The sequence below is a fragment of the Pholis gunnellus genome, assembly GCF_910591455.1.
Source record: "Pholis gunnellus genome assembly, chromosome: 18".
In the NCBI taxonomy this organism is placed as follows: domain Eukaryota; kingdom Metazoa; phylum Chordata; class Actinopteri; order Perciformes; family Pholidae; genus Pholis; species Pholis gunnellus.
This window is the reverse complement of record NC_136545.1, coordinates 1,503,895-1,525,889: the sequence shown is the minus strand read 5'-3', so window position 1 is coordinate 1,525,889 and position 21,995 is coordinate 1,503,895. Positions and strand designations below refer to the sequence as shown.

The following is a 21,995-nucleotide window of genomic DNA, read 5'->3' as shown; positions in this document are numbered from 1 at the left end:
CTGGTTGTCATTTCTGCTTGTCTCTATATCTATCTGTCTGTCTGTCTGTCTCTATCTACCTGTCTCTCCCTCTCTGTCTGTTTCCTCCTCTGTCGCATTCAACAGCAGGGCGGATCACTATTAAGCAGGGGAAAACAGCGTAATGCGCCAGTTGGTGTTCTTGTATTTCCTCTCGGTTGCACTATCTGGCAGAGCGAGGCAGGGGCGGGGAGAGAGAGTGAAGAGCGTCATTCGCAGCAATACGACCGGAAGTGAGGCGATAGAAAAAATAAGAACTCTTCTTAGTCTTTCTTACCTCTTCCACATTCATTGTCAGTTTTTCTCAGCATTCGCTTTTAATGTGTTTTATAACCCTTATTTGCTCAATGTTTATTTATCTTAACTGTATTCTTAACTGATTCAGCTTTTATATTTTTTTCCAGTCAAAGAAGTTGGCAATGGATTGATGTGAAATACAATTTCACAAAAAGCATTTGTTTACATTGACAAATAATTTAAAAACATAAAATTAATTAGACCAAGTGTGCATGAAAAAAAATGTGATTTGAAAAGTGAAACAGGAAAAGGGGAAGAAATAGAAGAAAACTCTTACATATTTCTTTATGCTAGGTTACATATGCATTATGTTATTGTGTCATTCAGAAAATAAAAAACCTGTAGTTTTAGTGGTACTGAGTTATTTAGAATCGATATTTAAATACATAAGTGGCCCACACATACAATATATTTCTGGATTATTGCATGACAAAAAAAACTTGGTTGCTGATGTTATTTGTCAATATTCTACAATTAAAGGTCAGTGGCTGGATATTATAGTTTTAAATGATGTTTTAATTGTGCTTGGCCTGAGACGATAGCCCCACACTCTAGTCAAATGTCCCGGGTGTGGGAAAGCAACAATACACATGCCCGAAGCCTTTAGCAATTACAGTGGATTTAATGCCATATGGGTATAATTGCCTGTTGCTACACTGCAATTTGATTTGCTAAATGCCAAGTGTTGTTGTTGTCATTGCATTTGCAAGATCAGAAATTCAGGATTACCAAACAAGAAAGCAGTAAGATAATGAGGTAAAATGCTCGCCAGAGCACAGCTACCCAAGTTGACACCTCATACAAATGGAGAATTGAAGGTATGCCAAACCAGATTATTTAATTTATTAAACTAGGAATGGTATAAAATGCATTATGTCAAATTATCAAATTGTGTAATTTTTCTGGTTTTGCATCTGTCCAAATTAGTTACTGCCCCACAAATGTTACCTCTGAAATACCACCAGACAGGCTGGTTGTTTGTTAACATAAAAATATAGCATTTACCTGCCTCCAGGTTTTGTGCTAAGCTAGGCTAATCACACCAAAGACTGGATACAGATATAGGCCTACAACATCTGATACTGAGGAAGACAGCGGACGATTTCCGGTAGTATTCCTGTCGCTAAATGTAACTAACATTAGGGGACATACGGTTCGTGCTACTTTTTTAAATTTGATTTTATTCAATACATTTGTGACATGCGCTTTCATATCTAGTCAAAGCCTAGTCTCAGTCCCTAGCGGCGCTTTTATTGTGAAAGGCTGAACCGGACGTCTTGCGTTTCCTCTGGTACACCTTAACTTTCCGTGGTGAGATGGCCGTGGAGTCTCTCTGCTGGTTCCTGAGAAGTCGAAACGGGCTCTGTGGACAAACAGCAGGAGGCGAGAAAACCCGCCGCAGTTCGCTTCGAACTCCATTTTTTAAAAATAAAAACGGTAAGACAGAAACAAATATGCACCTGTCTCTCTTTAGCTAGCTAGTCAGCCCTCAGTTAAACAGCCAAAAGCAACACACACTGAGCGCTCGTTTTATCGCTGGCGTTCTCCCGCCGACGGTTGGTCTGGCGGGGGAGGGGCGGGGGAAGCAGCGGCAGACAGCGAGAGACCGTGCCCGGTCTGCTGCTGTCTCCGTCTGGAATATTTCTGCCTTTGTCGCAGAAATCCTGCCGGACAGTCCCTGCGATGTCCACTTTTCTGAGGCCCCTTATCCGCCCCCTTTCCCCTGGTCTGGGGCTGTAAATACTAGTAATAAAAAGGCGAGCAACATGGCTGACATGCTGGCCCTGCAGAATCTGCTCGGTCGTTTGTCAGTGAGGATGATTACTGAATATATACATTATTTTTCTAGTTAGCAAAGTGGTAGTCGAACTAGCAACCTGCTCCATACTGGCAGATGAAATAAAGCAGACACGTGGCTAAAACAGCTGTCAGTGGAGAATGAAAGCGGTAAAAACTTTCATTTTAAACATAGGGTTTGGTTTGGCACAGATGCATTTGCTGGATTTATTTTTAAATTTCATTGCATTGAATGAAGTAACAACAACAGTGCTGTGATTTTCATGTTGAAGTTGCTGAAAGCTGATTTGAATGCTCCAGTCTGGTGACGGCCACGCCCCCTTTACCAACTTGTAACCAAATGAAATCAAAGGTCAGCTGCAGGTTGATGGTGCAACTACAGCTAGAGCTCCAGCAGGCCTACCGACCGGCTGATGCTCATCTCAACTGAAGATCAGAGTAGTGAAAGATTACAGTGGTGTTGTTTTGTTTGTCTACTTGCGGTACCCAAAACTGTATGATTCCAATATATCTGTAATACGTCTGTCTTCCTACAGCGTATCTGTGAGCTATATTCTCTTTTAAAGGCACAGTTCACCCAAATCACAATAAAATCATGCTATCCCTCGAACACAGTTTGGGTTTTTATTTAACATTCGTATTAACTGAACATCAAAGTGTTTTCTTTTTTTCTTTTATTTTTTTACAGCTTTGGCATATTTGCTTAAGTAAAAGATGATTCTCAGGACCAGTTGTGAGGGATGCACCCATACAAACATCAAGTATCGGGTCTGATACTGTCCTCATGTACTTCACTACTCCGATACAACCTCACCCAATACCACTACGGCAACGTGGCAGTTGGGCTTAATAAAACATTGGAACGACATCCCGACGCACAATCAGTTACAGTTACAACTCTGCTACATTGTAGCATGTACGCTAGCTAAAAATGTTTCCAAGGTTACTGCTCTGCTACAGTGTTGCAGAGCTGGTGATGAAATAATCAAATGTGTGCATGAAAGTAAGACAACCTAACAGAGACTGTTAGGTTGTAGACTGGTACTGAATATATTGCCCAGCATTTATTGAACACATAACATTGTTTTGATATTATCTCTGGTATTTCTGTCCTGATATTTCCTGTTAATTATTGAGATTGAGATGAGGCTTTTGTTTGTATTGAAAAAAGTCAAAGTTTCAACCTGGCCATAACTAAAAGAAAAACAGCCCGCTGTGCAAACACCGAGTTAGCCCTTCAAAGTCTAGCTTTTTAAATACAGAAACCAAATCAAATGAAACGATGAGTTTTTGGCAAGTTGAGAGTTAAAGTACTAGAACTAGTCTTAAAAAACAAGACCACTCCAGCTTTATTGTACCTGTTGAATCACGGTGCTGAAGTCTGAACGTGTTAACAGTTTGGGCAGTGCATCCAGATGTTTAGGGGGGACCAGAGAGAAATGTAAATGTGTGTGTGTGTGTGCACAAAGAACAATGTCGTTTTTACTCCCAGTTTCGGACTCTCCGGTTTCAGTCCATTTGAAGTTGTGTCTTGGATAGAGTGAGTCGGGCATTGCGCTGCCCCTCATGACAGGCTAATCATGTGTTGCCCAGGGCAACAGGAGGGAAATCAACACCAGCTGTAGCCAAATGCTGCAAAATGTCTGTTTCTGAGCCTGTTTCAGTTTTCAAAGTGTGCTCTGATAAAACGTTCATATTTCACACAATTGTTTAAAAGCATGAAATGATGAAGTGATGACATTTTGGACAGACGTGGATGTAAACTCAACTTGACTGGTTGGCGGAGGCATTCAACCGAAAGGCAGTTATTCTTGTCTCTCCGCACATGTTGGAGCTTCACACCAGCTCTCTGAGCGTCTTCATCGCTCAGTTGTCATCACATTGATAAGTTCTGAAACTTTGACAGGTGCTCGTATATGAGGTCGTATATATCAATGGTATAACCAACAATATGGAAGTTTAACTTATTTTACTGGCATCGTTCACTGAGAGCCACAGTCCTGCTTTCAGATCAATCGTCTTTGAATTTGGTTGAGTGGTTGACTGTGTTTTTTCTGTCACAGGTTTGGTTCGGCAGATGAGCCGGAAAACTTAAAAGCTGGAAACCTGCTGAACATCAGCACTCCTGAATACTGTAGACAGGGTAAATACTGCTAAACCTGCACTGATTGTTTAGTGCATGTGAGCGTGCCCCTCTGGCTAGCTCATGCCCGCCGCTCTGCACTGCACTCGAATGGCAACAGGGCAGAAGCGGAGCGCCCACCCTACAGTTCCCCCTCTGCTTAACACTGTTAGCCCTGTCAGCAATTAGCACCGATAGCTGCGAGTTGCAGTTGTCTCCACGTTGAGAGACGCGTGGAGGCAATAAAATGCCCTGAATTCTGTTAAGAGAAGTATACGGGCATGTTAATGTTGGCAGGACATGCAGCATTTAAACATGCTAATTATTGTGAAAAAGACACATTTCTTCATGTGTCTATTTTCGTTTTACACAGTATCTGCTAAAGCGGCTTCCAGTATTTACACCAAGCTAATAAGAAGATTGTAATGCAGAGTTCCCAGCATGCAGTTCCAGACACATCATCATCATTAAGACATCGTGATATTTAATACCAAGCTGAATGTTTGTGACCAGTTAATCATGACTGGGTAAAATCAGTCGAGGTGACAGAATGATGAGGCAGCAGTTTGACAGACATGACACAGGTCTGTTCTTGATGTTGTTGTTGTTCCTGCTTTTCACCAGTAGATGTCAGTGAAGGCTATAGCAGGAGAGTAGATTGGATCCATGAACAGACATCTTTTGTGACTAGAAGTCATTGTGTTATTCCTCAGATTAGATAACGTGCTCTCTGTTCTCTCCTCCTCCCGTTGAAGCCCTGGACAGGTTTGTGGTGTTGTAGCTGTGCGGCCGGGCAGCCTGGCTGCCTCCCTGCCTTCAGATGAATGAAGAGCACTCCGGGACACAGAGACACAGCTGATGCAGGTCAGAGGTCATTCCCACCTGCAGGGCACACACAGTTATTACATTCAACTTGCAGACACCACATGGTTGTAGTATTTGTTTTCTGACAGATTTCCATTAGATTTAGTTTGTTTGTCTGAAGTCGAGTCAAGTTGAAGTCAACTTGCAGAGTTAAAAATTGCTGCATTGAGATAATCCACCAGTCTGTGTTTAGTCAACTGTTATTTTGTCATCGAAGATGGGTTATCATCATGTGGGTGTAACATGTGCTTCTTCTTTTAAGGTATAAAAGGAATTTAAGGACCAGTTGTAAACAGTTATAGATTCTAGGCTTGTCTACTGAGCCCAATTCTCGCTAAAGGAACCACCACTGAGTCACAGATAAGTTTGACTAAGAGTTGTATTGTGATTATATTCCACACAAAAATTAATTACATACAAAAAAAATAAACATTTCAGAAAGGTCAGTTCAGTTCATTTTCCATATAGTTCATAGAGTCTCCGTTCAGGTTGTTTCTCATATTGTTCTCCGTTCAGTTAGTTTCTCAGATAGTTCATCGAATCAGTTTAGTTTGTTCCTACCACACCTCTTGTGGGAAGGAAAAGGAATTGTGGTCCAAAGAAATCTCCATTTGTAGCTCGCCATCCAAACCTTTACGTGCTCCGGAACTCGGTCACAAAAACCTGACCTAAAAAGGCCACAAGGAATGATAAATGAACATGAACTTTTAAAGGATAAATACAAATATCTGTCATGTTGAAAATCATATTAAGACATCAGTCACTTAATTATTAACAGGTTTTAACAACTGCACAGAATGAATTGAATTGCTTAAACAAAAAGAAACCCAAAATAATTACAGGGCTAAAATAAACAAGCCTCCCTAATCAAATATTAACCCAGCTATGCTAAGCGCTAAGCTAGCGGGAGCTAGCTAAATGTTAAGCCAGCTGGAGATTACGTTTAGTCTTTGTTCTACTCACCACTGACTGCAGATTTAGTGCGCAAACCCACACGGTCTAGTTACGACACCGATCGTAGCCGCTGCTGCTCAGATGCCGTCCTGGCTGAACCAAAGGTAAACAGGAAGTGACCTAATATTGACCCGGATATTTATGGCAGCTGGCGGTCCGTGATTGGCTACGTAATTAAAAATAGTTTCTGGATCAGAGGGTTACATGGGGATGTAGACTGAGAGGATGAAGTGGTCGGTTGAACAGAAGCATTTTCAATGCAACAAATGACCAAATTCCCATGATCCTTTTCACCATGTTTGAATACAGCCTCTGTTCACAACTACTGACTTTCCCCTTTATTTGAATATTTCTGAAAATGGTCAGCAGTAAAATAAATTATGCAGGATCCCTAGTAAATAGGCTAGACCACAAACCATCCTTTAAATCTTAGCAGGAAGTTGTAATTTGAATTGACAAATGTGCTGTGATTTTATTTCTCTCCTCAGGGCATGCAAGTGTTTCTGCAAACATGATGAAGAAGAAGAATCCTCATAAGTGAGTTAAGAGGGTTTGCAGCTCGTGTGTCTTTGTTATAGCCAAAATAATTGGACTCGAAGGGAACATAATATGAGTTAATTAGGGAATTCTATAGATGCAACTCAAAGTGCAAACAATAAACGCAAATCTCAAATCCGATGACATTGACTATGTTGTTTCATGCCTCCTGGCAGGAAACACAAGAGCAGTCTGGGGCCGACCACCAAAGTTCTGTCGCAGCCTCGACGCAACATCGTCGGCAGCAGGATCCAACACGTGTGGAAGGAAGGAGGAGGACACGTAGTCTGGAAAGGATTGGTGCTCGACCAGGTAAGCTGACTGGATCTGTACCGGCATACACAAATGCTGAGGTCAGCATCCAGACTGCTACATTGCCATCTGCCTCCAACACACAAAACTATCATTGTTAAAGCAAACGTACCGACTTGTAGGATTGTGTGTAAAGACACACGAAAACAACAGAAAATCAATGTTTTAAATGTATGTGTCCACCAGGTGCCAGTGAACCCGTCGCTCTATCTGATAAAGTACGATGGTTTTGACTGCGTTTATGGTCTGGAGCTCCATAAAGACGAGAGGGTTCAGGGACTGGAGGTGCTCCCGGACAGACTGGGTAAGACTGAACTGAGAACAGGATCACGCTTGTAGTGGCAGCTTATTTTACTGTCCTTCTTGGCCACTTCTTGCAGGATGTAAAGGGTTCTGACTCGCGTAGACCACCATGAGCTATTGAAGGCTAAACTTGTCTTGTTAGCTGTCCAAGGATGAGGCACGTCGCTCGTAGTTAAAAGTAGTTTTATTCCATGTAAACAAAAAATAAACAAAGTCCTTATGCAATAACTGGAGTACTAAAACATTGACCTTCTGCTGGCTATAACTAAAAAGTCTTTAATCTGCGGTCTATAATTTGCGGTCAGAAAAATTGTTGCTCCACATCCTGCTTCATCAAAACCTAACTAGCATTGAAAACCTACTTAAAGGAGTCAACCAAATATTATCCAATAGCAGGACAGAATAGAGGAGCCTTTATCTTCATAGGGCAAAAACACACATTTGAAGCACATTTTACAACATGACCTTTACCAATTACCTCTATTATATGGTAAACATTCTAAAGGGCATAACACACATACTTTTGCAATAAACATAAAATACAAAAAACTGTTAAGAATACAAACTGGCTCTTACAACGCTGAACACAGTGGTGATAGAAGGCTGCTCATTTAGTTTACTAGTTTTTGGAAGAAAGTCTTTATTTTTACTCGTTTGCAACTATTTTGAACATTTTCTACGAACAAAAATGTAAAAAAAAACTCACGTATCTAATCGCACATAGACCACTTATCTGCAAAATGTTGTCGCCAAAACATAACATGCTAACATTAGCATGATAGCGCAATATTATTTAGTGTAGTGGCGTGTTAGTGTTCGCAGAACATGCTAATATGTAGCAGGTCATTGTAACATGCTAATGTTTTATACATTGTATATCAGTATTGACATACTATGCTAATGTGACAAGTTGAAAAACATGCACTTTTATTAATTAAGGGAAATAGTAATTTCATGGTGTATTGAATGTGATTGATAGGACTCATGACACATGAATACGTGGTTGAAATAACATTGTGTTTTCTTGCATCGGTTGCTTTGTTCTGAATTGTACGAGTTGAGATACGTAGTGTTAAACTGATCTACAGTGTGGTTTTGATCTCGAGTCGGGAATCGATTGCTTTGGTCTCCGCCGAGTGGCGTTAGAAAAATACCCGCGATCTTTTTTTTGCTCTGTGTTTTTGTTGTCGACGAACATTAAAAACTTTCTGCTGAGAAGCAAACTATATATCACTCTCGTGATTATTCATCCACCCCTTTTTCTGGGGGTGTAACATTTTGGAGGCACCGCTGGGATTGCTGTTCAGATGTCCAGTGACCACGATCTGTTCGCTGAATTCCGAGCTAGCTAAATCCCCCCCATTACAACCCAGGCAGGCGGCAGTGAAGAACGTGTTGCTGTACAAGGAGAGCTGCAAGCTGGAGGTTGAGTACACGTCACCTGAGACCAGTTAGAGATCATCAGGGACAGAAAAGACCTTCTAGTTCAGAGTTGACTCCTTTACAGTTGAAACCTATCCTGCCCTGTCAACATGGCAGCCCTGGAAGAGCTACAAGAAGAGGTAGTAGGTGCATTACACACCCTGTCCAAAGATAATTTACTGGAAATATGTGATTTTCTCAACATGTCAGACCAACAAAGAGCAAATGTTAAAGGAAAATCCCGCATATCATTGTTGACTCATATATTGAACCACCTTGAAAGAGAGGAGGTGGCAGAGCTAGAAGATGACGGCATGTCCGAATTATTGATACTGAAAGACTACATTGTTGAAGTGGTACAAAACAAGCACGATGAGATGTCAGGAACACAGAAAGAAATGGAGGAGCTAAGAGCTTTAAATCAACAACAAGGATTGGAATTCAACCAGACTACTAATGTCAATGCCATTGCTAATGGTTCTCTGCACCAACCTCAAACTCCTGTCGGCCCACAAGTGAGCATGCAGCCCATTGCCAGTGCTCAGTCGCAGCCAAGCCCATGCTGGCGCAAAGACTTCAAAATCTCAGGTCAAATCGGTGAACCAGGCCAGAGAGATAAACTGACATTTTCCAGTCTTGTTCACCAGATTGAGAATGGACTAAGCAGAGGTTATCCTGAGATAGAAATAGTAGATGCGGTAATCAGGGCTATTTCTCCAGGCGCACAGCTACGCAGCTACTTGGAGGGAAAATTCCACCTTACCCTTTCCACTCTTAGGTGCATCCTACGCTCACACTTCCAAGAAAAAAGCGCCACAGAGCTTTACAAGCAGCTAGCTTCAGAAGCACAGCATAGCAAAGAGACCCCTCAAAGTTTCCTGATGCGAGTCTTCGGTCTAAGGCAGAAAGTACTATTTGCGTCCCAAGAGTCAGAATCAGGGCTTAAGTATGACCCAGCTCTAGTTCAGCGCATGTGCTTACACACAGTACTTACTGGTCTCCAGAATGACAGTATCAGAATAGACGTGCAACCCCTCTTGTTAGATACTAACACCTCAGATGAGCTTTTGCTAGAGAGGTTAAACATTGCCTGTGCCAATGAGACTGAAAGAAAAAACAAGAAGAGGTTCAGCTCCCCACAGCCAGCTATAAGTGTAAGCGTAGTCCAGTCAGAAGACCCGCCATCTGCAAAATGTCCTGTGAAGGAAGCTAAAGCAAAAGTGCCCCCTGAGTGGTTAACAGAGTTAGCAGAACTTAAGACAGGTGTTGCTTCTCTTAAAGGCCTCAGTGCAGAAATAGCTCAGATTAAAGAAACATTGCAGCAGCCTATGTTCCAGTCACAACCCTATGCCCCACCTTTAGCTAGAAGGCCAGTTAGGGACCCCCAGGGCCATATTTCACAACAGCAGTATCATAGCAGCCACAGCCAGCCCCAAACACCAAATCCAACTCACCCCCAGCATGCACCTCACCGGTACACCAACGGCCCTGCTTATCCTCCAAGGAGGTGTTTTGTCTGCCAGCAGACTGGATCAGAGGAACGTTGCATGCACTGCTACCGCTGTGGAAGTGGAGAACATTTTCAAGCTGGATGTAAAACTAGAGGAGTCGGACCATCAAGAGAGGCCCCTTTAAATGGGAGATGGTTACCCCTGCGGGACGAGTGTTAACCATAGCAAATGAAATGTCCCAGAAATGTGCAAATTGTGGCAGTGTGAGTTCACCAAAGAAGCTGAAACAGTGCTCATCCTGTAAAGAGACACTGTATTGTTCCATTGCATGTCAAAAACAACATTGGACTGAACATAGGATAAAATGCACTCACCCGACAACTAAAAGTGAAAAGCCTCCCTGCAAAGACAATAGTGCCCACTATTTGCCACCCCTTGCTCCAGTTTGCCACCCCCACAAAGTCACCTCACTAGTTGGCAGGCGCTGTCTTGTTGAATGTTACCTGAACGGTCACCAGCTCCAAGCTTTATGGGACACAGGCTCTCAGGTATCGATCATTGATGAAAGATGGAAAACTGAATACTTACCAGATGTAAGACTGAGAGATGTTTCAGAAATTCTTGACACACCTGATGGATTAACATTGACTGCTGCAAATGGAATTGAAATGCCTTACCTGGGATGGGTTGAGACCACTTTCCGGCTAGCCTCTGAAACCGACCAAACAAAAGAACTGATCGTTCCCGTGCTTGTGATGAAAGGCTGTCACCTGTCCCATCCTATCATAGGTTTCAATGTTGTTGAACACATACTGGCAAAGACTGAGAAGACCAAACAGTACAGCGCTGTGAGGAAAGCTTTCCCAAGTCTCAAAAGAAATAAGGTGAGAGCTTTTATACAGGCTGTGAGTGTCGAGCAGATAGACGAGTATACAGTGAAAACAAAGAAAGAGATGCTTACAGTGCCAAAACACAGCAGTATTCAGATTGAGTGTCGTGTAGCTGTCCAGCCTTTCAAGCAAGACATGACCATGCTATTTCAGCCAGACCTGAACCCTGGGTGGCCAGATGGTCTTGAGTTCTACGACACACTAGTCAGAATCAGGAAAGGAGTGGTACCAGTCATCATAATTGATGTCTCTAACCCAACTGACCACGACATTGTTTTGCTAGGGCGCACAGTAATTGGAACAGTACAAACCATTCTGACTGTAATGCCTGCCCAGACCTTTGAGAAAGTTACAACACCAGCTACAGTGAATCACACTAGCACCCAAACCTCCTGTAAAGCTAGTGAACAGTGGGATCCACCTGTAGATTTAGGTCATCTGGATGAAGGTCAGAGACAGGTAGTGAGACAGATGCTTAGAGAAGAGTGTCATTCCTTTTCAAGATCAGACAATGATATCGGCTGCATTGAAGGGTTGCAAATGACCATCTCTCTCAAAGACCCCGAACCAGTCAAACGCACGTACATATCAGTGCCAAAACCCCTGTACCAGGAGATGAAGGGTTACCTCCATGACCTAATAGCACAGGGTTGGGTGAGAAAGTCTCATTCTTCATACTCCTCACCTGTTGTGTGTGTTAGAAAAAAGGATGGCACCCTCCGGTTGTGTATAGACTATAGAGATCTGAACAGGAAGACACATCCCGACCGCCAGCCTATCCCTCGGGTCCAAGACATCATGGACAGTTTAGGTGGTAATTCCTGGTTCTCCCTTTTAGACCAGGGAAAAGCTTATCACCAGGGATTTATCTCCGAAGAGAGCAGACCAGTGACAGCTTTTGTTACACCGTGGGGACTTTATGAGTGGATACGCATTCCTTTTGGCCTCATGAACGCCCCTGCTGCCTTCCAACGTTGTATGGAGGAATGTTTGGAAGGGCTCCGGGATAACATCTGCATCCCTTATCTGGACGACACACTGGTTTTCAGTAAGACCTTTGAAAGCCATGTGGATGATGTGCGAAAAGTGCTGAAACGCCTCAGGGAATATGACATCAAACTCAAACCAAGTAAGTGTGATCTCTTAAAACCGGAGGTCCGTTATTTGGGAAGAATAGTGTCTGCAGAGGGCAGCAAAGTTGATCCAGCTGATTTTGAAGCAGTCAGGGCATTGAAAGAAATCAGGCCGCAGAATGTGGGTCAGCTCAGAAAAATGCTTGGTCTACTCACCTACTACAGACAATACATCAAAGACTTCTCCAGGAAAGCAAGCTGTCTGTATGACCTCCTGAAAAAAGACCCAGACGAGGTCCCTGACAAAACAACAAAATCAAAAACAAAGAACGTGAGTCATGTCGTGCCCTCTAAAAAGCCAATCACATGGACTGATCAGCACCAACTGGCACTTGAACAATTAATTGACTGTTTGCTCCACCCACCAGTGTTGGGCTTCCCTGATTTCACTCAGCCATTCGTTGTACACACAGATGCGTCACACCAAGGCTTGGGAGCAGTCCTGTATCAAAAACAAGATGGCAAGCTGAGAGTCATTGCCTATGGCTCCCGCTCATTAACAGCAGCTGAAAAGAACTATCACTACCATGCAGGAAAGTTAGAATTTCTAGCTTTAAAATGGGCAATCACTGACAAATTCCGTGATTATTTGTATTATGCTCCAACCTTCACTGTGTATAGTGATAACAACCCGCTCACATACGTCCTGTCCACTGCAAAACTGAACGCGACCACTTCCAGGTGGGTTGCAGAGTTGGCTGATTTCCACTTTACAATAAAGTACAGGCCAGGGAAAGAGAACAGTGACGCAGATGCTTTGTCAAGGATGCCACTGGATGCAGAGTCATTGATGAGAGAATGTTCTAAGGAGCTGCCACCCGACACCATCGCTGCCACGATCCAAGCAGTTGAGGTACAAGCAAAGTCTCCTGAAATGTTGTCATTTTCCGTTGCATCCATGTCGGTCTCAGTTGCAGATGAGTCAGCCACAGCACCAGTCAGCCCCATTCCAAAAGAGCAGTTAAGAGATGCACAAAAATCAGATCCGTACATCAGTCCACTGCTAGACTGCAAACTGTCAGGCTCCAGACCGCCAGTTAAACAGCTAAAGACATTCAGTCCAAAAACAAAATGTCTGTTCAGAGAATGGGACAAATTGACAATTGACAGTGATGGTGTTTTGTACAGGACTACCACAGGCCGTAGGCAGTTGGTCCTACCAGACCAGTACAAAGGAAAGGTGCTAGAAGAGTTGCACAATAACATGGGACACCAAGGTGCAGATCGCACAGTATCTCTAGTACGAGACCGCTTCTTCTGGCCATATATGCAATCTGACATTGAACACTATGTGACTAAAGCTTGCACCTGTCTCAAGCAGAAAAAGCCATGCCATGAAATGAGAGCTCCCCTGACAAATATTGTGACAACACAGCCCTTTGAACTGGTATGTATTGATTTCCTACATCTCGACCGATGCAAAGGTGGATATGAGTACATCCTTGTGATTGTGGACCATTTCACACGTTTTGTTCAAGCATATGCCACCACGTCAAAGTCAGGAAAAACTGCTGCAAATCTCATCTTCAATGACTTTTCTCTGAAGTTTGGGTTCCCCTCTCGCATCCACCATGACCAAGGGAGAGAATTTGAAAATCAGTTGTTCACTCAGTTAAAACAACTCAGTGGCATGGCCGGGTCTAGGACAACACCCTATCACCCGATGGGAAATGGTAAAGTGGAGCATATGAACAGGACTTTGTTGCAGATGCTTAAGACACTGACTGAAACACAGAAATCAAACTGGAAGGAGTCTCTTAACAAACTGCTGTATGCCTACAACTGTACCCGATGTGATGTGACAGGTTATTCACCATTCTACCTTCTGTTTGGGAGATCACCTAGGCTTCCAGTTGACTTGCTGTTTGGACTGTACACAGAGTCAGGTTCCAGTGACCAGCGTGACTATGTGGAGAGGTGGAAAAGAGGTATGGAGGAAGCATATGCCATTGCAAATGAGAATGCTCAAAAAGCTGCTGAAAGGAGTAAAAAGCATTATGACATAAAAGTTAGGAGTTCAGTGCTACAGCCTGGTGAGCGAGTTCTGATCAAAAACCTGACACCAAGAGGAGGACCAGGAAAACTCCGTGACTATTGGGAGGACACAGTTCACACGGTAGTGAGGCAAATGGGGTCTGACCTGCCGATTTATGAAGTAAGACCAGAAAGGGGTAAGGGACGCTCCAGGGTCCTGCACAGAAATTTGCTCATGTCCTGTGACCACCTACCTTTTGAGACACAACCAGAAGTGACCAAAAATGACAAAAGCAACCAGAAAAGAAGACACCAGCCTGCATTACAGCTTCAAGAGTCTGATGAAGACAGTGGAGATGAATATGACCTTCACTATGAGCCATTTCAGGTTTCCACGTTGCCTGCCGAACCAGAGATGGAGCCTGAACATGGGCCCCCATCAGTGGAACAGAGAGTTGGAGTGACAGTCCCTGTTGCCATGCCAGCACAGCCTCCTGATGGAGATCAGCTGGATGAGGCCAGCACACCTGTTGACAACTTGCCTGATGAGGAGATAAACTTACCCGCTGGAAATCTGCCTGATAATCACTCTCCAGATACCTCTCCATCATCAAGTGCTGCTGCTGAACCTGTAGAGCCGGCCTACCAGCTGCCACAAAGAGAGAGACATCCGCCAAGACGCATCACCTATGATCAGCTTGGTACCCCTTCATGCTACAACATCCAGTCAACACCCCAGCTGTTACCTTTCTACCCCGCACTAGGACGGGTCCCATGGTTGCCACCCTTACAGCCATACTACCTTCAGTCACCCTGTATGTATGTACTCTAGAAAAAGTGAGCCTACAGAAGAAACATTGGTTAGAACCATGGACTTCTAGTTGATTGTTCTTACAGACTGTTTTTGAGGACAATGTATGTACTGGTTATAATGGACAGTCAAAAGAAAAAAGAAAACTGTGAATATGGACTGTATTTGAGCTGTGACCCTTGACCTTTGTTCAAGCACCAGATTACAGAAGAAGATCTTCAGTGTCAAGTTCATAAGAGACTGTTTAATGGAAAATGTTTGAGTTAATGTCGGGACGACATTTATTTTGTAGGAGAGAGTGTGACAAGTTGAAAAACATGCACTTTTATTAATTAAGGGAAATAGTAATTTCATGGTGTATTGAATGTGATTGATAGGACTCATGACACATGAATACGTGGTTGAAATAACATTGTGTTTTCTTGCATCGGTTGCTTTGTTCTGAATTGTACGAGTTGAGATACGTAGTGTTAAACTGATCTACAGTGTGGTTTTGATCTCGAGTCGGGAATCGATTGCTTTGGTCTCCGCCGAGTGGCGTTAGAAAAATACCCGCGATCTTTTTTTTGCTCTGTGTTTTTGTTGTCGACGAACATTAAAAACTTTCTGCTGAGAAGCAAACTATATATCACTCTCGTGATTATTCATCCACCCCTTTTTCTGGGGGTGTAACACTAACATTTAGCATGGAAGTATAATATGCTAATGTTTAATATATAGTTCAGTGCTAATTTTGGCAGAGAATAATATGCTAACACTCAGCGTGTTAGTGTAAGATGCTAGTGGTAAGTTTAGTATAGTTGAGTGCTAATTTTGGCAGAACCTGCCAACATCAGGCATCTTAGTGTAAAATTCTAATGTTGGCAGATCATAACACGCTAACACACTAAGCAAGTAGTGTCCTATGCTAATAAGTTATATATATGCTTCAATTCCTAATGTTACATACTAAAAGTCAGCATTAACATTTATTAGATGTTAACATGCCTGTTATCATGTTACTATAGGCGTGTTAGCATACGAATGGTAGCACTTTAGCATGCTAAGATTAGCATTTAGCTCAAAGTCAAGCTTAGACTGATGGAAGTTGAGCCAAGTAATCAGTGTAAAGCTGTCTGATAAAGTGAATCTCAAAAGGACATTTACCTTATGGTAAGGATAAGTAGACATCTAGTCTCTCAATTTTCTATCCGTTCCGTTTGTTTTCTTTTTTGTAATGTGGATTTTTTAAAGATGTTTTGTGTACCTTTATTCAGTCAGCAGAGGAGGGGTCTGATATGCAGCAAAGGTTCCCAGGCAGATTTGAACCGGTGATTTAAATTTATTTGAATCCCTGCAGCTAAATCGCGTCTAACAGATGTCAACCTAGCGGACACCATGATCGGTAAAGCAGTGGAGCACATGTTTGAGACGGAGGAGGGTCCAAAAGAGGAGTGGAGGGGGATGGTGCTGGCCCGGGCTCCCATCATGACCACCTGGTTCTACATAACCTACGAGAAAGACCCGGTCCTCTACATGTACCAGCTGCTGGACGACTACAAAGAGGGAGATCTCCGCATCATGCCCGACTCAAGTGAGTGAAGTCCTCTTGTTCAACTTTGGTTTAAACAGGTGGTGATTTTAAAGAGGAACCTACCTGAGCCCACCTGGTCCCTTCATGTGTCCCGAGTATTTGAATGATGTCTGAATTCTATCCACTTTAAGAGGCTGCTGTAAAGGCACCCAGCTAATAATCCAATGTTATTGGAATGTCAGAACAACAATATCATCATATTTATTTTTCTTGAAAATTGTGAAATTTAAATGTATTATTCAGAGCTAATGGTAATTCAAAGCTAATAGATTTAAATTTAATTATAATGTCATGCCCTAAGCATCAGTGGGATTTTATATATGATTTTGCATACATTTGCTTTATGGTTTGACTGTTTATATGTTTATGGGTGTGGCCATGACACACTGGGCTAAGAGGGTTGTCCGGTAACCGGAAGGTCGTCGGTTCGATCCTTGACTGGGATGTGTCATGTGTCGAAGTGTCCGTGAGCAAGACACTGAACCCCTAACTGCTCCCCGGGTGCTTTTCAGCAGCCCACTGCTCCCTATAAGGGATGGGTTAAATGCAGAGGTCAAATTTTGTGTATGTGTAAAATGTATATGACAATAAAAAGACATTATCTATTTTTATTATTATCTTATATCTGACAACTTTTGTATATTCATCTAGATATCAATTGTAGCCATATCGCTCAGCCCTGTGATTGGAAAGTAAATAATCATAAACCTATGAAATTAAACATTGTTTATACATTTAAAAATATTTTTTCTATAATTTCGTCATTATTACTTCTTAATTCATTTTATGTATTTTTTTATGTACTATTAATTAATTTTATGTATTTTCCATTTTATATTTATACTTGAGATTTTATTTATATATATATGTATATATATATATATATATATATATATATATGTATATATATATATATATATATATATGTTTCGTTGTATGTCTTGTTAATTTTTTTGTTATATTTAATAACATTTTGTTTATTGGGTAAACTTAGTTCGTTGAATTGACTTTTTCAGTAGTATGTTTTAGTTTGACTGTGCTTATATGTTGGACATTAACATACACTTTACTGTTTAGTTAAAACTTTACTTACTCATAATTGTTCCTTCAAATTGACTGGAAACGTCTTTTTATCTCTGTTATTCTCTTTTTTACTAGAAGAGTAAAAATCATTATACCAATTCCTGCTAACACCTCCGTCTCTCTCTCTCTGTCTCTCTCTGTCTCTCTCTGTGTCTCCCTCTCTGTCTCTCTCTGTCTCTGTCTCTCTCTGTCTCTGTCTCTCTCTGTCTCTGTCTCTCTCTGTCTCTGTCTCTCTCTGTCTCTGTCTCTCTCTGTCTCTCTCTGTCTCTCTCTGTGTCTCCCTCTCTGTCTCTCTCTGTCTCTGTCTCTCTCTGTCTCTGTCTCTCTCTGTCTCTGTCTCTCTCTGTCTCTCTCTGTGTCTCCCTCTGTGTCTCTGTCTCCCTCTCTGTCTCTCTCTGTCTCTGTCTCTCTCTGTCTCTGTCTCTCTCTGTCTCTCTCTGTGTCTCCCTCTGTGTCTCTGTCTCTCTGTCTCTCTCTGTGTCTCCCTCTCTGTCTCTGTCTCTCTGTCTCCCTCTCTGTCTCTGTCTCTCTCTGTCTCTCCCTCTCTGTCTCTGCCTCTCTGTCTCTCTCCCTCCCTTCCTGTAGACGACAGTGTCCCGACGGAGAGGGAACCTGGCGAGGTGGTGGACAGCCTGGTGGGCAAACAGGTGGAGTATGCCAAAGAGGATGGCGGCAAACGAACAGGCATGGTCATCCACCAGGTGGAGGCCAAGCCCTCTGTCTACTTCATCAAGTTTGACGACGACTTCCTCATTTACGTCTATGACCTGGTCAAAACCTTGTAAGACTTGGCCTAACCCTAACCCTCGTGACAGAAACAAAACGCAGCACATGTTGAAACATCTGAATCATTCGATCCAGCCCTTGTTCCTCAGACCATCAAAGAAAACTCACAAAAGGAATTCACACAACGGAAAGAAGACACGATAGATACTTCTTGAGAATCTGCGTTTGTCCGTGAAAGTTTCAGATGGGGAAAAAACAAACAGCTCAGTGACATTAAAGACTCTCATCCTGACCTTCTTAAACCCTTAAAATGTAAAATCATCGGCAACGGTTTTATTACTCTTACAAGGTCCAAAAATTCAGTTTTACTCCAGAAAAAGATTTTGAGATGATACAACTTTGTCTTTGTCGAATCTGGAATTCTAAACAATAATTAACTGACCCCTGAAATGCTTTCATGATTTTACCAAGAGGTCCGTACGCCTAAAGAAACTGAACTGTCAAATTATGTTTCAGTGTCTGATTTCATCCAGTGGGCTGCTGGTAGAGGAAAAGGTGTCATCGAAAAGTTTGATCGTGCTAAAAAGCTAATAGACGACATAAGGAATGTGGTCTGGAGCGGCTGGCAGTGTGGAAACATGACGATTCTAAAAGTCCTCAAAGATCTGTCGTCACGTTTTCGACTTCAGCAAAGACCGATAAAGTCCATCTGCGATCCGCACTCCTTCCTGTGAAGCCCCCTGGAGAAAAGGGGAGGACGGAAAGAAAATTCTGGTTTCTGACACTTTGGATTTCATCCAATAAACCAGCTATCGAAACATACTCGGACCGAACATACTCGGACCGGAGTTGTGTGAATCTGCACTGGTTTGAAATTGAATTGTGAGAGCTGAATGTGGAAGTATACAGAGAATTGGATTGTTCAGTGAGGATCGACTCAATTCAATTTCAAGTTTATTGGAATTCAGTTCCAAACAAACAAAAAACCATTTCAGACTGTGCTCTGCTGATTCAGTTTTTCAATGCAATCATTCAAGTTGAACAAATTCAAATGATTCAAATTCAGTTTCCAGTGACACATGTTTATGCCCATAATTACAATTTATCATTTGATTCAGTTGTCAATGTATACTTTTGGTCTTAAATTTGATTTACTCTCTCATAGTTTTGACTTCATCATTGATTTAAAAAAAAGAAAAATTGGACTTCTCATAACTTTGTGTTAGTAAAATCATTTTACTAGGATTATTTAATAATTCTGAATATTTGATTGGCCGTTCCTAACACGTCATCTCCAGCTGAACTACTCATGAAGAGGGTCAACAAGGCCTCATTTGAAGACGTCTGCAGCTGAAAACTGTCACTTTAAAAAAAAAAAGAAGAAAGATGGGGACTTTTTTCCTTTTTGCTTTTATCATTGCCAAACCCCCTTTCCTGTTGTGAACTTGTTTGATGTTAAAGACAATCGGACAACTTTTTCTCGTGATTTCACTAAAGCCTTTGGATTTGCTCTTGTGTTGTCTTTTCTAAGTCATCAGTGAAGGAGTCAAAGGACGGAGAAACAAAAACTGAAACTCGGCCGAAGCTCTTTCTGTCCTTGGCAGTTTGTTTTAAATACCTGATAAACACCTGGATCTCCTGGGCTCTTCCTCCATTTGAACCTTGAACACACTGCTGGATTCTAAATGTCACACTTTGTGGATTTAAGGACCGGGAAAATTTAATGCACCTTAAATCTCAGTGGGGTTAAGAAGAATATTCCCCGGACAGTTCATCAGTATGTTGGACTTAAAAACAAGAAAAACAAATCCGCCATCGAGATGCAGTGAAGATTTCAATCTCTGAGCCATCAGTGATCAAATTATTACTGAGACAAAAGTATCCCCGTTTGTATTCACACACAAACCAAAAGATTGTGGACTGTAGAGCTGTCTGAAGAAGCTCCACAGCCTGTATGCAGTAAGAGAGGACACAGTCTGTTGTGTTTAGTATATATGAAGAGATTAACAACCAATGAAGGCTTACATTTCATCTTTTATACAAATGGACATTATAATTTCATTTGGATTTACACGAGACTGAAGGTTTTCCATGATGTGTTCTGTACGGATTTGAAATTGAGGTTGAAGGGAAAGTTTTGAGCTAAAAATATCAATTCATAGGTTAGAATAGAGCTTTTATTGATATCTCAAACAAAGTGGCCACTTTCAGTGTTTTGTCAGGCAGACCCATTCTTTGGACTAGAAAAGAATCCTCGTTAATTGAAGCTAAAGAACGTTGAAATTGACGGCCGGTCGGTTAGGATAATTGTTTGGTTTATTACAGCAGAGCTTCAAACTAAATCTGTGTTGTTAATATATTATAATAATGTTTAAGGCGCAGGCAGAGATTTTAATCTAATACACTTTTTGTCAAATTCAGCAAATAATTCGATGCAAATAAAACCCTCTGGTGTTCATACACCGTGGAAGCCCAGAGAGGACTTGGTGAGGTAAACTTGAAAATGTAATTCCACAATAGTATTATGAGTCTGAGTCAAATTTTAAGTGAAAATGCAATAATCAAATTTATATTCATACAGCTGTAAATAGGAAACAAACAAAAAGTATTCCAGCCAATCGGCAATAGGATCGGGAAAGGCTGTATAAAGAGAGAGGCAGTGGGAGGGAGAGGGACACTGGATCTTTTAGTAGCATTTGTCATTTTTCCAAACAAAGCCGGAAAACATTTCAGCTGCACAAAAATGAAAACCTTTCATTTACTGTATGAATTAGACTTCAGTCCTCTGTGTCACGTTTTTTGAGGTTTCAGAATAATTCTAAATTATGATTACATTACTATGAATAAAAACAGCAACAGCTACCAGTGAATGTTTACTGGCATTTTATTTTTAGAAAGGAAACCAGTAAAGGTTGATGAGCCATGCATGACATCGTTTACCAATCAGACGTCTCGGCCAACTCAAAGTACAGAACAGAGTAAAGTTTGAAAAACCTCCAGCCGGTGTACTTCCTGTGATGTAGTTAGTCACCGAGGCAGAGTACAGTTCTTATTGTAAGCGCACTGAAAAAATACAAATAAAAACAGACAGACTGCCAGAGATCTGTGGGTTTCTGTACGTGTAAATCTCTTGTTTTTTATTCAAGAGAGATCGTGATCATCGCAACGGGCACTATTGTTATTTAACAAGATAACATCTAAGACTTGATTTGCAGCGAGGTTATGTCCAATTCAGTCGGTTCATTTCAATTTATTGTGGTTCATGTTGTAATGACACAGGCCTTCTGTCATACTTCTGCCTAGTATCTTTTGTTTTTGTATGTTTTAAAATGTATGTTAATAATTTCTATTGTTGATGGAAAACCTGACATGGCGTGCTTTGTTTTCTTTCCAGCATGGTTCTTTTATTCGGGTATTTGACATCTCAGAGGTCGGATGGGGCTTGTTTTTTTTGCTCAAGGGCACTTCAGCAACATGCAGTGGTCACGGATTGAAGCTTATGAAGAAAAGTAAATCTACTGTAGATCCAGAGTTTACTTTTCAACTGTTAAATATCAAGCATAGTACACAATTCATTGATAATCACATTTAAGGGGTCCTTGTCAAAAATGTTGGTGTTAAAATTGGCTGATGTGTCATTATTATCATCTCTGGCAGGAGGATCATGCACCTCTGTGTCCGCCCAGAGCTGAGCGCACAGTTTGGGTGGCCAGTTATGGCTGCATGCT

The 21,995-nt window shown here is 41.8% G+C and overlaps 1 protein-coding gene and 1 long non-coding RNA gene across 4 annotated transcripts; one reads left to right on the top strand and one right to left on the bottom strand.

Moving 5' to 3' along the window:
- The first annotated feature begins 1,617 nt into the window (after positions 1 to 1,617).
- Positions 1,618 to 21,713, top strand: LOC306710352 (spindlin-1-like). Of its 3 annotated transcripts, XM_079178829.1 has the most exons (8): positions 1,618 to 1,752; positions 4,176 to 4,255; positions 4,990 to 5,098; positions 6,541 to 6,589; positions 6,766 to 6,901; positions 7,088 to 7,205; positions 16,225 to 16,458; positions 18,127 to 21,713. In XM_079178829.1, exons 3-8 carry the CDS (start codon positions 5,059 to 5,061, stop codon positions 18,324 to 18,326), a joined length of 777 nt encoding a protein of 258 aa, XP_079034955.1. In that variant the 5' UTR covers positions 1,618 to 1,752; positions 4,176 to 4,255; positions 4,990 to 5,058; the 3' UTR covers positions 18,327 to 21,713. The 3 variants fall into 3 exon arrangements, with proteins under 3 accessions (XP_079034955.1, XP_079034957.1, XP_079034956.1); XM_079178831.1 differs by lacking the exon at positions 4,176 to 4,255 and having other exon boundaries at positions 1,629 to 1,752; XM_079178830.1 differs by lacking the exons at positions 1,618 to 1,752; positions 4,176 to 4,255 and having other exon boundaries at positions 4,739 to 5,098.
- On the bottom strand, positions 4,978 to 6,102 carry LOC306710743. The gene is made up of 3 exons (XR_013767504.1): positions 6,062 to 6,102; positions 5,665 to 5,766; positions 4,978 to 5,116 (listed from the first exon to the last, which is right to left on the bottom strand). It is a non-coding gene; the product is annotated as an uncharacterized lncRNA (long non-coding RNA).
- Positions 21,714 to 21,995: the final 282 nt, after the last annotated feature.